The sequence below is a fragment of the Xenopus tropicalis genome, chromosome 9, assembly GCF_000004195.4.
Source record: "Xenopus tropicalis strain Nigerian chromosome 9, UCB_Xtro_10.0, whole genome shotgun sequence".
Lineage (NCBI taxonomy): Eukaryota > Metazoa > Chordata > Amphibia > Anura > Pipidae > Xenopus > Xenopus tropicalis.
In genome coordinates this window covers 47,405,768-47,426,103 of record NC_030685.2, presented here as the reverse complement: position 1 = coordinate 47,426,103, position 20,336 = coordinate 47,405,768, and the positions used below count along the sequence as shown (strand labels likewise).

Sequence of the window (20,336 nt, the reverse complement as noted above, 5' to 3'; positions counted from 1 at the left end):
CTCGGTCACCACTGCGGCCAGTTCTGTATGGAACATTGTCTGCACTGTGTGCAGGAGTTGGGGTAAGTCAACCTGCGGAGATGCTGGCGTGTCTTGTTCCGTTGAGGTCTGCGATGCTGGTGATGCAGTTTGTAAGTGTTCTGAGGATTCACTTTTTTTCTTGGATGATCACGGTGCCATATTCTCTAGGGTGCTTTCTGTTGTTCTCCTAGTTTTGAATTGGGCTAAAGTTTGCTAAAGTTTGCCGAGAAAGGGTGCCGAGACACAAAGCTCACATTAGATTTGTCTGCGGCACCGCGCATGTGCCCTACCAATAGAATTTTTGCCACTAATATCTATGCATTATGCTTAGTTAGGGTTAAGTACACGGTACAATACTATTTTATCCTTACGGTGAAAAAGGAAAGAATTTTAAAAAATCAGAATTGTTTACTGAAAATATGGCAAATGGACATTTCATATTCCAAAACTTTATGCATACCAGGATGTCCAAAACAATTTGAGGCCTACTTCATGGGTCTAATTAAAGGCCTGATACTACATATGCCACACACAGAACTGACCATAGACTTTATGCATGGGGCTGCTGGAGGAGATAGATGCAGATTGTTGTCTTCTAAAGCCAGCAATCCACATTTAAACCTGGAAGTGCCACAGATCAAAAAATGTACCATCTGTAGCAGGCAATAGGTAAAAGGAGACAAAGTTACACTTACCTGAAACCCACCCCTGGCCAGTGCTCCTGTTAGGAGATAACTGTGTATGCGAGCTAGTGGTCCTTCTCCCTGCTTCTCCACGCATGCACAGTAGTGTGAAAACAAGCTTTAATAACAAATCTGTCTTTTTCGCTCAATCGCCCCAGGATTCTGAAGAAAGAAGACAGGAGGAGAGAAACGCTCTTTCACATATACCCTGGGCTGGTGCAGTTTGCTCCTAACAGGAGAACTGGCCAGGAGTATCAGGAAAGCAATTACAATCACTTGGGGTGCCTTACATTTGGCAACCTCAGAGATTTAGCCTTTCCTTCTCCTTTAAAGGGAATGTAAACTGAAGAATGAATCTGTGTCCTTTCTTGTACTAATGTTTCTGAATCTTGAAACAGTGTAACATTTGTCAGCACTCCTTTAGCCAAGGCAACTCTGGCTTCTGCTACATTGTTAGTCAGGCTCACTAGTCAGTGAACAGCAAGGAACAACCAGATATTCGTTCTGCAATGACATTTACAAATATCTTTGAAACCAATGCAAAATGTAATCACTTTATATTTGGAAGTCACTCGGAATTACGTTTTCTTCCTTAAGGCAAAATTATAATTTTGATTTAGCTCCCCTTTTAACTTAATTTTTACTTTGCATATCTTTTCCCTTACAAAACAATGCAATCCTTCCTGTAATAAACATATTTTATAACTTCATATTAAAGCAACCAGAAATACATTAAAAGAATTATTTTTAACCCTCTAAAATTTATTTTATTGAAGTGCAACTTGCAAATGATTTAAAATAAATGTTTGTACTCGAAGAGACTGATCCTGTATCTTTTCTAAATCTTGGCAAGGGATTCTAGGTTTAAGCAGGCATGCTGAATAGTAATAACTATTGTCATGGCAATTTGTAAAAGATTTCACAGTGCATTCTTAGTGAAAATCTGCAGTTCATTGCAAGGTCATAAGTCACTACTGTGTATATAAAAGACACCTGCATTTCAGTTGGATAGGAAGTACCACTTATTCAATGACCAAATGGTTTTGTACAACACAATAAAGGTGTTGTTATTGTCTGGCTTATTTTGTGCTAAGGTCATCCAAATTTCATTGTAGCTTTGTTATTATGGTTATAGGAAAACCTTTACAGCTTGGTGTTTCCCAAATCAAGAGAAAATAATGGCACACTGTAAAAAAAAAATTAAAAAAGAATATATAAATATATATATATAAAAGTCAAGCTGTGTGTTCGCACTCTAAACCAGTTTAACAGATGGGTGCTGAAGTCAAAATATGTAAATACCTATAAACAGGACCAGCACACCATTTCACAGCAATTCTTCTATTTATTCATTCACTGTGCGTTCCACAGAATAGTTTAGTTTAATAGGGGGTTTTGCCTGAAACTGCGGAGGAAATGACATCCTGTACTTATGTTTCAGTAATGTGATTATCTAGTAGAGTTCGTTCTGAGATTCTAGGGTAGGTAGGGGGATGGATTGACCTTGTTGATCATAACTGGGTTGGATATAACTGCACCTTGGCTATCTTTAATAACAGGTATGTAGAGAGCATAGCCAATAATTTACCATTTTTGTTTCCCGTATCAAATATACTAGCATTGCAGTGCAGTAATGATTTTTTCACTTGAGCAACTTGTAGGGTATTCTGAATTGAGAGCCATGTTTCCCTTGTTTGTGGCGAGAGATGTTGAGAAAAAGCCCTCTAAACTACCCTGAGTTGTTCTTCTTTGTTAGTTATATACAAATTAAAACATTTAACAACAAATCCCAATCAGTTATAAGACCCTCTAGCATAAGCTTTCAGTGTGTCCCAAACAATCTGAGGAGTTGGTTCATTCTAATATCTATAAATTCTTTCAATTCTTAGTGTACACAATACAACAATAAAGCTACCTTCAGGGTATGAAACCACTTTGCTGAGTGTAAAGGAACAATTTTTAGCAATAAGAATAGATACCCCTCTAGTAAAAGAGCAGTATGTGGAGTTGTAAGAGGCTCCCAACCACAGTTTTCTGTGTGTTTCTTGAAGGAGTATTAGATGTGGTTGGACTCGTCGAATAGCCTTAAATACAAGGCCACATATTATTGGGCTGCCCAAAACTCTGACATTCCATGAAAGACGTTTTATTTCTGTCATTGGTCCAGATTAATAGAAAGACCAGGAGCCTGAAGAAGGAGATTATTTCTTTGTACCCAGACTGTTCATATGGAAGGTAAATATTTAATGATGGGAGACTCAATGATTCTCATATTGTATGGATCGAAGAGCTCTGGCCTCCTGTAAAATTTTGTCTCAATTTCTGTAGTTAAGACGAGCAATAAGTGGTCGTGGGAGTGGTCCTGGTGGTGTAGGTTTGCTGGGGACCCTATGCGCCTGTTCTATAATGAAACATTGTGAGAGTGACTCTCTGCCAAATTTTTAAATAATTAATCCATTTTTCTAGTAAAAAGTTCCACTTGTCTGCCCTCTGCACATTCTGGGATCTCCATCTGCTTTAGCTTGCAGTGCGGCGATTTTATCGGCCTGGTTATCTTGCGTACCAGAGAGGGGGGCGTGTTCTCTCCTCCAAATATATGCGCCGCTCTGCTTCTTGTGTATGTTCTCTTAAGTTTTGAACATCAAGCTTTATGATGTTAAAGTCAAGTTTAGGCTCATTGAATTTATTGCGTGATTTGTTCCCAATAAATGCACAGTTTCTCCTAACGTTGGTTTCTGGGCACTTATGGGGGGTTTCTGTTTAATCCACTTGTGTATTAAGTGTGTATTAAGTTAGTCTGGTCTGACAGATTAGTGTCAGGCATTCTAGCAAACTTGCTGAGTGATTGGGCTCACCTTCCAGCTTTATGAGCAGTCAAAATGTTCCTCTGTCCATTGCATTTGCGCTTACCTTCCAGCTTTGTGAACTGTGCAAATGTTCCTGATGTGAATGCCACACCGCCATCTTGGGAGAGCACATGTGGAGGTTCAGAGTGCTTGGATCGTGCAGGTGCACCCTTATTCTTCCCCATTTTTCTGCCCTGCTGAGTTGGGTGAAAGTAAAGGGTTGCTTGTCAGCCGTGTGGGAGCTGGGTAATCCCTCAAATCGGGCTTAGGCAGGATTGTTTCAGGATGGCTGACTGGAGGTATGTGCCCTACTCCATGCGTGCCAGACCCGCCCCCCACTCTTGTTTTTAGTATCTCTTTTAAAGGGGTGGTTCACCTTTAAGTTAACTTTTAGTATGCTATAGAATGTCTTATTCCTAGCAACTTTGTAATTGGTCTTTATTATTTATTTTTTATTGTTTTTGAATTATTTGCCTTCTTGTATACCTTTCCAGCTTTCAAATGGGAGTCACTGACCCCAGTAGTCAAATACTATTGCTCTTGAGCTTACCATGTTATTATTGTTACTTTTTATTCCTTATCTTTATATTCATACCCTGTCTTATTCATATTCCTGTCTCATTCAAACCACTGCCTGATTGCTAAGGTAAACAAGACTCTAGCAAGCAGCAGCTGAAGACCTGCTGAAATTCCAAACCGGAGAGCTGCTGAAGAGAAGTTTTATATTTTTGTAATGCAGAAAAGCAGGAAAGATTTAATCTGCCATAGACTGGTGCTTTATATTGGGCTTTGTGGGGCTGTTTGGACATTTGTGTTCATGAAATTCCTGGGCCTATATTAATTCTCAGTCCAGACATGGGCTTTAATTTGTCAAACACCCTCCAGTGACCAGTTGTTCACCTTCTCCTGTGCTCTCAGGTGCCCCTTGCTGTGACATAGGATGAGCAAATACAAAGTATACTAGTTTTTGGCAGTATTACTTTACTGCGCATGCAACTGGCTCAAGCCACTAGGACAGGGACATCCAGGGGCACAGAATAGATGACAATGTTGTACTATGCAGCAATGTATCCTGGGCTGGACAGTTCTTTGAAAATGAGGCACATCAAGCCTGGGGTACACAGTCACTAAGGGGAACCTAACTAATCAGGACCCCTAGTATTATTTATTTGATTTCTTTTAAAAAGTTTTTTTAATTTGTTGGGTTTTTTTTTAGACTTCTGTCTTTGACATTTCATTTTATGTATTATAATTTTAGACCAGCAAGGTTTATTAAGATCACACTAATAAATGTTCAGTTAAATTAAAAATGAAATGCTTACTTTTGTGTGAAAATATTTCCTGTAGCTATTTTGTTGTGCACAAGCAAGGGAGATTACATATGTCATGCAGATATCTACTTCCTGTGGATAAAGATTTCCTTCTTGGAAATAGAAGCTTTGTCACCTAAAATCTGCCACTCTCACTTACAAGAATCATACTGTTTAGTGTTCTCTTATATCAAGGAAAGCACAGCTGTGGTACAGCTGCCATACACACAGTTCCGAGAGTTTTTTTCGTCATAGTTCTGAAATGGAAAAAAAGCAATACAAGTATTTTAATGTGGCTCCTTCCTTTTACCGGTAATAGGCATCCTTAGAATAGAGTTTTGTTGCATATATGGTTAACTAATATATCAAATATGTTAACCTATGTTTTTCAACAGTTGCTAAATTCTGCATATTTAGAGTAATTAAGTATCATTTTAGCATTTTCCTAAATGTAACCTGTATTAAAGTGTTCTTCAGACTACAATAAAGCACAGGATGCAATTCAGTTTGATCCTTTGTAGTTTTTTATTTGGAATGTTAAGCAAAATTCATGCATGCTGATTTAGAAAGTTCCATCAGACTGCTTTCCCTCAGAGTACATTTTTTCAGGGAAGAATATGGAGCAAATGTCCCCTGTATAAGCAACCCCTACCATTAATCCCTTTATTGTGACTGCTATGTCCTACAAATAAGCATTAGTCAATTATTTAGGAGATGTAATCTATGCACCATAGATTCTCATAATGAAAACAACGGTAAATAGGAATAGAAGGGACATAGTGTGTAAAGAAAAAAAATGTACTCGTCTAAATATAGAAGGAATGTGTTTTAAAAAGTGGCGTTGAAGCTCCAATAAAGGGGCCATTTTTACAGATCGTATAATTATTTAGACCAAAGTGAATCCAGCGCCATATATTATTCATAATTGCCTACAAGATTAGAGTTTATGTTTAACCTATATGTCTCTTTAATAAACATTGCCTTCCTTTCCACACCTTCCTTTTGTACAGTATATTGTACCCTCCATTACTTTCAGTGAAACTGGCAAATATAGTGTATATGATGTGTTTGTCATGGCTGTTGAAGTGTGAAGGAAAATTTATTGGAAAAGAGACAATTCCTGCAGAGAAGCAAAATATCAGTAAGAATCTTTACTTAGGAAACTGCATACAAATCTGTAGACACGTAGGCTAAGGGCACATGATGTGGATGATCTGCTTTACTTTACTTGTGTACCAAACAGAAAAGCAGATCTGCACCAGCTTTAGATCTACTCGGCAGCTGCACACAGACTAATACCATTCCTGTTAGTGGAGCAATACGAAGAAGCGAATGCAAGAGTATATGCTTTTCTCTGGGTACAAAACGCAGATGGAGAGAAGCGAATCATTTGCATTGTATGCCATTGGCCATGGTGGTTGACTGATATTGGCAAAAGCTTTTGATATTGGTTGGCTTGTCGATCAGGCAAAATGGAAAAAAGGCGCTGTACATCAGCTGTACGTTAGTGCTGAATAGGGGTAAATCCTATTGTTTCTACCTGCATAGCATTGAGCTTTTTTTGAAAATGTTCACAGGAAAGATTGTTATTGTAATGTGTATGGCCACCTTCAGAGTATTTGCTTCCCAATATATCCCGTTCAGTATTTGTGTAGTATGTAACTGTTCCTCATACCCCTCTTTTAAGTTGAACCTTAATCCTTAGCACTGCCAATTAAATTATTGATTAGATTAATACAATGTCCTTTAAACTGGTTGTACATGACATATGGCCCTTAAGGGGAGCAATATGTCTTTCCAAAATGAAAATTTAATTTGCTCATGCTCCTTATTAGAAAATAGATGGTGCACTGACACATGAGGAAGTAAGACAACACACAGCTCTTTCTCACTTTATGTCAAATCTGCTCATTCAGACTGTAAGCCTTTTTTTTTTCCTTTTTAAAAAGATTACCTGAATTTGCCCCATTTACTTGAATGAGTTATATGCCAAGTCTAAACTGTAGCTGGGTAAAATAAAGGGGTAAACTAGTTTTTGGGGTATATTTAAAAAATAACAATTTATAGCACCAGTTCTGTGTCAGTATAACATTAAAAGAAACCAGTAGCATCAAAATAATTATAATTTATGTGTTTTGTGTAATATATGTAAAATTTTTATGTGAAACCTTGTTAAGATAAAAGACCTTCTGTATATCAGTAGTATTTCATTTTGCACGTGGTTTTTAGCACTAAATAAAGGGCTTGTCTGTAAGTGCATTGGCACATCAAGCTGCTAGCTTTTGAACCCTGTCTACAGAATTCAAACTTATGTAATTTTTTAAATTTAGACAGTACACTAAATACATGTATTTGTTTAAAAATGTTTTAATAAATGTCCTTGATTTATTCAGGGGCAAAATGCATTTTGCTTTTTTATGACTACATTGTTTTTAGTAAAAATTGTTTTAATAAAATATGAATCAGTTAAAGTGCACATGTTTATATATAAGAATCATTGTTGATAATATAAAGTGTACTCGCTCTCCTTCAGATCAAAAATGTGCTTTCTGAAATTATAGGTGGGACTGATTTCAGGAGGATCGGCAACTTACATAAACATGTGCTTGTTTATTAAGGCTTATACGTTGGTGGATGAGTGAAGGTACAGTAATAAATCTGGGTTGCTGATTAATGCAAGGATGTTATTACACTGCCTGACCTCCTGAGTAGCTGATATACATAACTGTAAAAAGATCACTTTAGTAAACAGCTTTTCAGAAAGCTGTGAAACCTGAGGACATATTAAATGCAAACTTTGTGATAGTGGACACCACTAATAATTTTCAAGCATGTTCCATGTTAATCACTATGTTTTTCATTCTATTGAAACTGGACTTCTAATAGGTATGAAAGGAAAAGTATAAGTTTAGTAGATAACCAGAGATTTCTTTGTGCAAAGATTTTGTTGCTATTTTTAATTACCTGAATATAGAAATGTTATAATTTAAAAAGACCGTGAAAGCTGCTTACCCATATCGTTTTTCATAACCACAGGAGACATTTCATATTTTTAATATAGGATACAATTTATAGGAGGTCTAAAGTCTAAAAAAATGCTTATTGTTTAACAGTAATAATAATGTAATTATAAATGTTTTATGGTTTATATTATGCTTTTTTTTCACCTGCCCAAAAGGCCATTCTTGCTGTCAGAATATTGAGCAAATCATCTGTTCAGGCATTAGTCAATGAATAAAAGAATTTTGTCTGAAAAGAAATAATAAAACACGACTATTTTTTTGCGCACATAGCCGAGAAGATAGGGTAGATCCTCACCAATTATTAAACCCCCGGGTATTTTTGGATACACTGAGCAGCCCTTTTTCCTTCATAAGATTAATAGACAGAGAAACCGGTCAAGACTTACCCCTCTTGTGTCATAAATAATATGTGCTATTTCCTCCACTTTTCATAAATAAACTTTCCTTGCACACCACAGTTAAGGACATATCTCCTGCACTCCCTTAGTGCATCACGGAATTCCCCAGGTGCACCTCTTTCAGCATTCCTCTCCATATGACACAATAAATATTGATGAGTAGCACTCTGTGGTAAATAGTCCCAAAAACTTTATTACGGAAAGGCTGCAGACATGGGCCTTAATGCATTTCGGCCATCACAGCTTTAATCATAGGCTCACACAAATGAAGTCCCAACAGTTTATATAGGCTTACAAATATGAAAAACATTTTGTATAAGACTGAAACACAAAAATGTGAACTACAACATTGTTAAAAACTGTCTATGCATACTTCCCCCTTCATATCACTTCAGCCCTTTATACACGGCACATGTGGCCATGGAGGGTTATCAAAGCAGCCTGATCACACAACCCAACCTTGCTGAACAGCCTAACAGTTTCATGTTATGCACTGATATTATTACTGGACACCTCACAGAGATAGCAAAGCAGCCCACCTATCTCTAAAACTATGGTTAGCAAAGCAGCCACTTTTTTCCATTATTTGATATTGGCCAGATCAAGTATGTACTGGAACACTAGGTACAGGCTTCTCTATTGGCCATAATACTGATTTGTGTGTTAACCCAGGCACATCAAAGCACCTTTCTATTGGCAACAGCACTTGTTTGTAAGTCTTCTTACTTGGCAGCTGAACTGAACCAGATGCTTGTGTTGCATCACTTCCTCCTAGTTGCACAGTGTGCACAGCACAAATCCAGTCAGTTCGCAGGCTAAGTGGATATGCTCACGTTTTTAACAATATCATAATATCCACAGCAGGCAATACCCAACAATCTTGTATCCCGCCTACAGAAAAGAAAGGCCCAGGAGGAAATAAAAAGTCACAAGCAAAGAAAGTTAGCAAAACTTATAAATGCTCACTTTTTTTTTTACAATTACACACAACATAAAAATGAGAGGGATTTCTGTACAAATTTAAAACCTGATACCCTTAATACACCACCACTAAAAGAAGGGACTTGTGATATTGTGGAATAACCCTCTGATGCTACAGAGTTGCAGCCTATGCCTACACAGTTTGGAGAACTAATGGTTTGGATTAAATCCATAATACAATCCACAGTTTATCCGTCATCCAGATTTCTACCTTGCAAGAGACACAGGGAGAAATCATTCACCTGTTAACACTCCAGTACCGAACAAGATATACAGGGTAGTGATGAGGGCCAAATACTACAATCAGCTGATCCTGTACACAGATACAGAGGGCACCTGTACTAAATCTGGGAACACCAAGATATTACTCAAACAAATGATGGATGCCTTAGAAATTAAAAATGAGTTTTCTCCACTGTCAAAAGCAGATAAAGTTCTTGGGGTACAATCCACATATTCAACCAGTGCAGCAGTCTATAGATGCTGAATGGACACAGCCTGATCACAGCATTAACTTGACTAGATGGTTTTTTAACACATACCCTGTCCCAGAGGAACAGAGTAAACTATGTTATAAACCCTCTAGATCTGTCTCAGTTATACCACATCCCTTGCAAAGGACACAACCTTTTGATGCCCCATCCATAGGTTCTTGGAGGCAACCTTAAGTGAAGGTTTTGTACATGTAACATCCATACTTATTCCAGCAGCATTAACTGTTGACCTGGCTTGAACCACAGGTTTCTGGTTACAGGAGATGATGGACAGGCCATCTGATTAAAAGTATGAACTAATAGCAGACCTAAAGAAGATTAATTCAGCTTTAACCTTTTAGCTGATTCAGCAATGGATACAAATTTACTCTCAGCCAAGTCATTTGCTAGCCCTGTGGATGCTAGAAGACAGAAACCAAAGGCTGGGCTCTTATCCCTTAAATTTACTGGAGTACAACTTTTTGGACCTGACCTCAAGCAAAATATATTTGAAATGACAGGGGGCAAGAGTGCATTCCTCACAGACTTGCCGTGTTGGACATACAGGTGAACTGCAATGCAGTGCACAAGTAGGCTCACATGCTGAAGTCAAAACCATTTCACATGCAGTTGGACAATGCCACAGCAGGACTGCTTTAGCAGAGGTGTCACACATGCTCCATTGGGCAGGTTGCTCATTCCAGGCATACTTGGGAGGTGGGCTACTTAAGCAGACAGTCCATGGACCAAGAATAGTGGTCACACTCCACCCTGAAGGAAATAGTACACAGATGGGGTATATCCAGACATTAACATGCTTGCTACACAAAAACCAGAAACTGCTGGTCTATTGTTCCAGAACCAAGAGATGCCTGAATGCCTTGGGGCTTCAAGTTTGTCTATGCATTGCCACCCTTTCCAGTCCTAACCAGGATTGTAGCAAAACCCAAGCAAGAGAAAACATACATGATACTTATTGCTCCTGCTTAGCCCAGTTTGCCCTTATTTGCCCTTGCAGCTGCGGACTGGCATTGCTTGCTACAGCCAAATTTAATATTCACAAGGACTCCAATGTCTTTCTCCATTATGGCCTATAATTATCAGGCATAGGCCATATTCCCTTATTAAATATTGGGGTTATATTGGCTTTCCTCCAGTCCACAGGTACCATACCAGATAAAAATTCTGAAAAAATTAGAAAGCGAGGCTTGGCTAAAACTGAACTAAGTTCTCTAGGTACCCTTGGGTGTATTCTAGTTCAATAAACCTTTATGCCATACTTTCAACTTGAATTAATGTACTAAAAATATTTTAGGTTAAAATCTTAACCTCTGTCACAATCTGTTCCTCATTTTCTCTCTTTACTTTTTAACTTCCTTACTTCTGAAATAAGCCACATAGGGTGGTCCTTAACACTTTATATTTATTTTTAAAGATATACATTGAGAACAGTAATTAATGATTTAATTTTATTTTAAATGACACCCTTAAAACAGATGGCACACTTAAAACAGAAACAGGTTGCTTAGTGATGGGCTCTGCCTCAACCGGCCACATCAGGACCAAAAGCCACCGCAGCTTTCAGCTAAATCTAAAGCTCACCACTGGCTTAGACTTACATTAAGCCCTTCTCTGTTCAGGAAGCCTTCTTTACATTAGTCACATACCTGGAGGCAGGCAGATCTCATGTTATTAATAGCCAGAGTTTTTCATTTCTTTTTTTCTGAAACCATGTATGCTAGATATTATATTCTATAGAAATTCATTGTAAATGAAAATGTAAAATAGCTTACTATTTACCTTGGCAGTGGTTAAACTTATTTTTTTTTTTTTTTTTTTAAAAGAGAGCCAGATATTAAAAAATTAGATATAGGAAACCCTTTTTGAATGCCCTTGTTGTAGGCCTTCAGGGACCCAAAAGATCATTACTTGATTTTGATGATCAAATCTGATAATGGTCCTGTAATGTTTACTCACCTAATAGAAAGCAATTTGAATTTTAGTTGAAAGTATTCAAACTAATCTATAGACAATTACTGGGGATGTCACAAACCCGTAGCGGAAAATATCTTGTGGAGAAATGACTCTCCCCTACAGCTTCCACTACCCGAACTCCTGAGGTCCAGCAGAAGCCAAAAAATTGCTTCTGAACCTGAAAGACAGATATATTTGTAGAATATGTAATCAGGGGTACATAGAGGTTTTTTTGCAACAAAAAAAAAACAAACTGTGGCACTACAAGTAATAATATACAAGTATAGGATCCGTTATCCGGAAACCTGTTATCCAGAGGGTTCCGAATTATGGAATGGCCATCTCCCGTAGACTCCATTTTAAACAATATTCTAATTTTTAGAAATTATTTTAATTTTTCTCTGTAATAATAAAACAGTACCCTGTACTTGATCCAAACTAAGAAATAATGAATCCTTATTGGATGGAAAACAGCCCCAGTTGGTTTATTTAATGTTTAATTGATTTTGTAGTAAACTTAAAGCATGGAGATCCAAACTACAAATAGATCCCTTTTCTGGAAGACCCCAGGTCCCGAGCTTTCTAAATAACGGATCCCATACCTGTACTATCTTGCATCTTGTGGCAACAATGCAACAGAATGCATATTCTTTTGTAGGCTAGACTTTTTTAAAAAAAATATTTTTGTATTGCATACTGTAGCTCTCTACTCAAGCCCAGTCTTTTCACGAAGTCAATGCCTTGACTTCATGAACATAGGTAGGACCCCAACCAAAAGTTTAAAGAAATTGGTGAGATGGATTTTCATTGTTTAAAGGCCTTAACTGCACTGCAGGGAATTAAAAGAATTAGAGTAAAAATAATTGTAAAATTTCACTGAGAATTATTGTAGTGGGCTCAATTAGAGTTGTCAGGATATAGATATCCACTGGGCATCTTAAACTGAAATCAACACTCTAGCATGAGAACTGCTAAAACCCAACAGATGCTAGTGTTTATGAGCATGTATTATCAGATGTTCTTTCTGGTGAATACTTTACAAGAAATACAGTTGGCCCTACCAGGAACATAGTCAGCTGGTTATGTGTATGTGCGAATATATCCTTTGTAACCTCTGCATTGCTGAGTCTAGTAGGTCCTTAAAAGTAAGCCATATAATTTAATATAGAAAAAAAAAAAATTTCTGTAAAAATTGCTACATAGCATTGCATGCTTTTTCATTAATCTGTTAATCAGTCAAAACAATAGTTTAGAATAGAAATGATCAGGCAAATACTGCCATAGTAGCAATTACACTTACAAATAACTTTAAAACTACATTTTTTATTTACTTCCCATAAAACCATTATTTTCATTCCATAAGAAATTCACAAAAAATTTGGACATTTGTGTTGCTTTTTATTTGCAGGTTATCCAATTACCTCCAAAAGGCACTAATGACTGGCCGATTTTTAGTACAGTCCTGATGGCCAAGTGCAACATAGAGCTTATATAATTTTGTGTTTCCAGCTTTACATGTAAAGTATATGCTGGCCTTTCATTTTAAATTGTATTTTTCAGCATGGTATTCTCCAATTGATTCAGGATAAGAACAGCCAGATGAGCAGATTTCACAAATTTACAGGTGGTTGTCTTTTGTCTTTTGTAGTTCCACTTTCCCATTGCCAAATGGTCAAATAAAGCATTTATATTACAACTCAAATCTTGTATTCATTATATTCATTATGACCAAGATATCAGGTTAACATATTAATTAAATAACTAATTTCATTAAAAACAGGCCCATGTGCAACAATTAAAGATAACTCTTTGGCCAGCACTGAAGAAGTTATGCTTATGCTCATTCAGACATGCCCACAGTCTGGAAACAAAAAAAACACTTTAGGGTGCATTTACAACTCCAGGGGACACACTAGATTCTTACAGCAGTCCACAAGGTGAGGCCTGCTGCTATTAGCACAAATCCCCATACAATGGGTAAAGAACAAAAAAAATGGCCAATTGTAGCCTTTTTTGTACTTTGCACACTGCATGAGGCATTGTAAATGACCCCTATTATCCATAACTGTAACATCACCTTAGACAAAGAGGGGTTAAATCTAGATTTGTAGCTTGCTGCATATTAAAGGATCGATCATGAATATATAAAATGTGGCTGAGGGGAATTAACCAACAAATAAAATGATTTGCAGTCATCCATTTTCATGTAACACACTATCATTTGCACACACATTAACTTACTTTCACTTCTGTATGCTCATCACATTCATACTTTGGATACTCACATGCTTGCAATTCCCCATGCAGTTACACTCAAATGATTAACTCTCACATTTCCTCAATTAAACATTCTTGTTTTCACACTTCAACACTCAGTCAACGACTGATCCTGTTGCCAATATATTATAGGTATTTCTCCGAAAGAGACAAGACCCAAGAAATGTCAGTTTCAAATAGAAAATATTATTTAATATCAGTTTAAATCATCAGATTTTATGAAGAATACAATCACAGTTATAGCTGATTAAATATTTTTACTCCACACTTGCCCTCTGCCCTCATTAGCAGTGTGAGAATGCACAAGCTGTACAATGAATCATCCACTCCTCAAAAGCCAGCAAAAGTATTTAGAAATTTAAGTAAATACCTTCTGATTTTTTTTTTATAATTATTTAAGTTTTTTTGGTTTCAGCAAGAAGTACTTTTTACAATAACAATAAATGACAACAATCAATTGTTGCGTATTACGTGTTTAGTTGCATCGTAATCTGTCTTAAATTAGCTATTTTTTTTTTATGCAGAGAAAGAAGTTAGAATAGAAAGAGTGAGAGAAAAAGGAGAGGTCCAGGTTCCATTTTTCAAATTCGGGGGTCCTAGGGTGTTGAATACTAAAGGGCCGATTCACAAAAGGTCGTTATCACTTAACGCATAGTTTTATGCATTAAAAAGTGTTCTTTAATTAAGTAACAATTCATCAAAGTAATTTTGCATGCGTTACTAGTCATATCGCATGCGCATAAATCTCAATTATCGCACAGTGTTATGTCCATCACATTGCGATAACTGTCTAATAGAAATAATACTAAAGCATAATTCACAGACATATTTTAAGCATTAAAAGCATGAAATATAGCGATAATTAGTGCTAATATTAAGACCTCCTAGGAGTGGGCGTTACTAAAAAAACATTGCAGTTCCTGAGCATTTGTGGTGACAAGATGGAGTTTGCAGTCAGATTTTTGCTTGAATGTGAAGACGAGAATCAAGTATGTGATCGTCCTAGAATTATGCATGTGTTGTACATTGAAATCTCTCAATAACCATTCTCTCATCTAGGAGGAGGTCAACCTCTGTGTTTTTGTGCAAAAAAACTTAAGCACCTGCATGCCATAGACCTATATCAGGGATCCCCAACCTTTTTTAATTGTGAGCAACACTCAAATGTAAAAAGTGTTGGTGAGCCACACAAGCATGAACAAGTTTTTTGGGGATGCCAAATAAAGACTGTGATTGGCTATTTGGTAGCCCCGTGTGGACTAATAGCCTGCAAGAGGCTCTGCTTGGAGTAAAATTGTGTCTCTGGGCTTCCAAAAGTTGTCTCAAAGCCTGAAATGTAAAAATGGGTGTCTACTTTGAGGCCACTGGGAGCAACATCAAAGGGGGTGGTGAGCAACATGTTGCTCACGAGCCACTGGTTGGAAGATAACTGCCCTATATAAATCAGGCTTTACTCTCACATTTATTTACACCAAAATCAGTGAGAAGTAAGCCCTTCTGACAAATTAGTTAATGCCATTCCATGGTACTGGAGAGATTTTCAGCAGTGCACTGTGACAAAGGAGAGAGCATCTAGGGGTTTTTAAAGATGATGCTTTTGTTTATGCAGTCCATTTACTCGTAAATCTGATTGGCTTCCCAGGTACAGGGATGAAACCTTCATATAGATCTGTGGGGGAAAAAATACCTCTCCCTTTCTCAAGCCTATTCGCTACTAAACACAAATCATAAAAACTTTTAAAGGCAATGTTCAATTGTTATAAATCATATGACCAGCAAAATAAAGGCACTAGCATTCTAATTTATACAGTGTCAGGATAATACATCCATATTCAACCCATAAAACACATAGGAACAACACATTTTAATGCATCCTCTTGCAAAAAAGACTATAGTCGTTATTGAGACCAAATGGGTGTAATGTCTACATTTGGTTTATCCAAAAAAACCTCATGTTTCTTAAGTAAAAGCACACAATTTTGCCACCAGAGAACAACAATGAACCACCTGCTTTTATTGTTTAGGTACTGGCAAGTTTACCTGATTCTCTCTACCACAGTACCTATGTTGAGAAAAGTGGCCATTAACAACCTCACCTGGCAGAGTATTCCAAAACTCACCGTGAATAACCTAACCATTTTGGATGCTTCAAGTGACAGTTCTATTCCTCAAGTCTAAAGGGGGAGGACGGGGTTCTAATTCTGTTTAAAAAAGATCTATCTGTCTATAATGTCCTCTAATATACATGTGATCATGTCCTCTCACAAGCAGATTTTCTCTTGAGAAAACAACAAACACTTTTTTTCTCATAGTTTTAATTGTTCCATGCCTTAAAATAATTTAGTTGCAGTTCTGTACCATTTGCTGCCAATATTATTCACTTATTTTTAAGATGTTATGTCTCTGTGTCAGATTTGAGTGGGTGGAGTGCCAGCTGCCAGTATTGGTAGACCTGTCACCTTTAGCCCCTGCATTTGCCCTTCACTGTAAGTAGGTCTTTTTGACCCTCTCGCACATGGTGATATCATTTTCATGGCCTATCCATCCTACTTCCATGATGTCACCTGTGAGTTCGGCTTCAGAAAAAAATAGCAGTACCTGGGATTGGCTTGGTGTAGGTGTCACAAGGGAAGGTTAGGGTTAGGTGAAAGGCACATATATGTTGACATGCGCATAAGTATTTGGTTGATTTATTTTTTTAGTAGCACAATAATTTTTTATTATAAGTATGTATATGCCCTTTTTTATGCCTTTTTTATAGTATAAAAAGGCAAAGTATGTCTGTCTCTTGGAAAGTATGAAAGTGATTTTATGATCCAGACTTATCAACTACAATTCGTGTAAGTTTTATATAAAAGTTTTAAGCAGTACTGTCTTCATTACAGGCTCTTGTATGGCAAAAATCAAAGACGTCTGACCATAAGATGGCATTTATGTCAGTTGTGGGAAGTGCCATCATGAATTGCATGGTTCCTATTCAATACCAATCCGAAGACCCAAAGGTGAGTAAATGCCTTGTAATCTTGTACTCTTCGTTGCATGACAAATTTCATACTTCCATGTACCTGTGCTTGTTTCCATTTATGTGTGGGTCAGTATTTGCATATGTTTGTGTTTTTTGTAGGGATGCCTCTGTGTCACCATTAGGTCTGGGGACACTCAATCCCCAATTTTACTTCACAAAGAGCCTAAACGTCTTTGGCATTTTAGGCATTTAAGTCCATTCTGCATGCTGTTAGTATTTCCTTGGTGCTTGAGGCGCCATGCAACTTAATTAATACTCAGAATAACTTAAAATAAATAAACTTTTGCTCCACCTGGTGACAATATGTAGAAACCTTAAAATTAAAAATGTAAAAAAAAAATCTTGACACATAATAAAACAGAAAAAATAAAATTACAAAACCACAATAGAAAAAGGAACAATAAAAAGTGTGCCTGTACCTGCGCCTTAGAAGCTTTGCTTCCAGTGGGTAGTTGTGAAAACTTCTTATTGAGACAAATACATTTTCTGAATTACAAGTCTTCACCTGCTAAATGGCTATAACTAAGATCTGATCTTACAATGGAAGATCCCTTTATACCTCTCCTCTCTTTCTGCATTTACCACCCTTTTGTTTAAAAATATCAAACAGTTCCTGGTGCCGGTACCCTTTAGGGCAGGGATCCCCAACCTTTTATACCCCTGAGCCACATTTAAATGGAAAAAGTGTTGGGGAGCAACACAAGCATGAAAATGGTTCTTTGGGGTGCCAATAAGAGTTATAATTGCCTACTTAATTGCTCCTATGTGGACTGGCAGCCTACAGAAGGCTCTGTGTGGCATTATACTTGGTTTTTATGCAGCCAGAACTTGCCTTCTTACCAGGAATTATCAAACGAGCATCTGCTTTAAGGCCACGGGGAGCAACATCCAAGGGGTTGGGGAGCAGCATATTGCTCACGAGGTACTTGTTGGGGAACACTGCTTTAGGGTATGAGTATTGTTACTTTACCTTTACAGGTTTCCACAGAGTTGCAATGGTAGCCAGCCTGCAACTTAGCAGTTCTGCCTGCTGAGGATGCCAGGGTTGGGCACTGCTACACATGGGTAAAACTGTGATGGTTTACAGCTGGACGGTCTCTGTGATCTTTCTTGTGTATAAAAAAAAGACTATATCGGACAAAATGAGTTTACTAAGGAATATTTCCACTTCAGAAGTACTGTATAATCTAAAGTACTGTATAATCTATAATATAAAGTAGTGCAGACAAAGCATCAATATCACATAGGAACCATAATAGCTTTCAAAGAAAAAGCACTCCAAAGATAAAATATATATATTTGTATTATTCAATCATCTAGCCTGTGCTTCTTAGCCTTACACGTTTCTTGCTCATATGGCACTTAATGATAGGCTTTCTCAAAAACAGACCAATATTTAAAGAAGCAATGATTCCCACCTGCCATTTAAAAACATAAAATAGAAATAGCTCCCTATGATAATACAGGGTGATGCAACTACTTTAACTCAGCATACAATGGCAACAAAGAGTAGTATTTATACAGCTTTCAGAGTTATATTTATACCCCCAATGCTATTTATGTTACACTGTAAAACTATTACCAGAGTCAAATAAACTTTATCTCAGCATACAATGGCAACAAAGAGTAGTATTTATACAGCTTTCAGAGTTATATTTATACCCCCAATGCTATTTATGTTACACTGTAAAACTATTACCAGAGTCAAATAAACCATATTAAATAAATATAATTGAAACATCTCATGCTGCACAATTAAGAGTCTATAAAATACACTTAATAGTCACTTTTGCATTCATGTATGCAAATAAAATATCCAAAATGCTTCTCTTTTTAATAATAAGCTGAATAGATGACCCCCCCCCCCTCTCACTTAATCTAATTTTCTGTATACCTTGAACTGAAAACAGACTGATAACACTGTTGCTACTTTAAAAAAAGTGTCTGGTAACATTGCTTTTGTCTCTAAATTTAGGATTTTTAATTTTCAATTTATGACTTTTAATGTTTTCAATGTGCAGCCCACATGCTGTATAGCGCATTGCAAACATAAAATCAAGTATATTACTGCTGTACTGTTACAGTTAAGGTATGTTTTATAACTTTTCTTGTAACGGCTGAACTAAAACTACTAGAAACCTTAATTTACTTGCTGGTAACACAGCTAATACTGCCACATTTAAAACATCCTGATTGTCAAAAGATCAACCTTGTTAGCCTGCTTTTGTTCCTGAAACATGCTTGGAGGTATCACCCAGTGTATATGTCTTCTTTGGTATGCTATTTATTCCTCCTTTCCAAGCTTTAAAAAAAAAAAATCAGCATCTGTAATTGTTTGTTGAACCTCTTAATAAAATAGATCTTTTCACACTTACTATGCATTTTCTGTTTGTTAGCCTGATCAATTCTTTCTAATAACCTAACCCTGACGGCTCTCTTAAATGCTCTAGTCAACACCCCCTGATTATATCCTCTTCCCAGAAATCTTTTATTCATATCATGGGCCTGTTGGAAAAAATCAGAGTCTGCTGAGCAATTCCTCCTTAATCACAGAAACAGGCCAACAGCTATACACCTTATAAGACTTCCTGAATGTCACAAGTGTGCATGCAGTAAAGCATTACCACTAAATTTTTTTCTAAAAATTGTTGTATCAACTGCTTTGTCTGTCACTGAAATTTCTATGTCTAGGAATCCCATTTTCCTTTTGTTATATAAACTGGTGACCTTTAATTAGTTAGCAAAAGCAACAAACTCTTCTGTCCCAATGCTTAACCTTTTTACTTCCAATGGCATATGGGATACGTCGTGGCAGAAAAAGGGCTTAACTGCCAACGTGTCCCATACGTCGTCGGCATTTGAAGCATTCTCTCTGCAGCGCCGCAGCGATGACAGCCCCCTGGGCAACAAGCCAGGGGGGCTGTCATTTTGGGTCCTGCGACGCGTTCGTCGCAGGACCATCCTAGAAGCAGCAGACGCGATTGCAGCGCGTCTGCTGCTTCTGGCTTCCCCCCAATGCTGCCGCCCACTGATCCTGCAGCCTGAAGGACAGAGGCAAGCGATCGGTGCTTCAGGACAGGTAAGGTGTTGTTGTTTTTTTTTTACACTTAAACACACACTTACATACATTTATACACACTTACATACATTTACACACACAGCACACAATTTAGCAGGTTTTTTTTGTTTGTTTTTTTTAATTTTTCACACTTGTATACACTCATATACACACTTACACACAAAGACTTTGTTTTTCTTTTGTTTTTTTTATTTTACCACTTTGTTTTTAGTTTCTTTTACCTAAAAACTGTTTATTTTGACAGCG

General features: G+C 37.2%; 1 protein-coding gene across 4 annotated transcripts in view; it reads left to right on the top strand.

Moving 5' to 3' along the window:
- The window catches only part of pms1 (PMS1 homolog 1, mismatch repair system component), an 89,647-nt gene that overhangs the window by 45,293 nt on the left and 24,018 nt on the right, over positions 1-20,336 (top strand). For all 4 annotated transcript variants that reach the window (XM_012970377.3, XM_012970376.3, XM_031892621.1 and 1 more), the window contains 1 exon segment: positions 16,872-16,988. In XM_012970377.3, the coding sequence (XP_012825831.2) occupies positions 16,872-16,988 (117 nt within the window).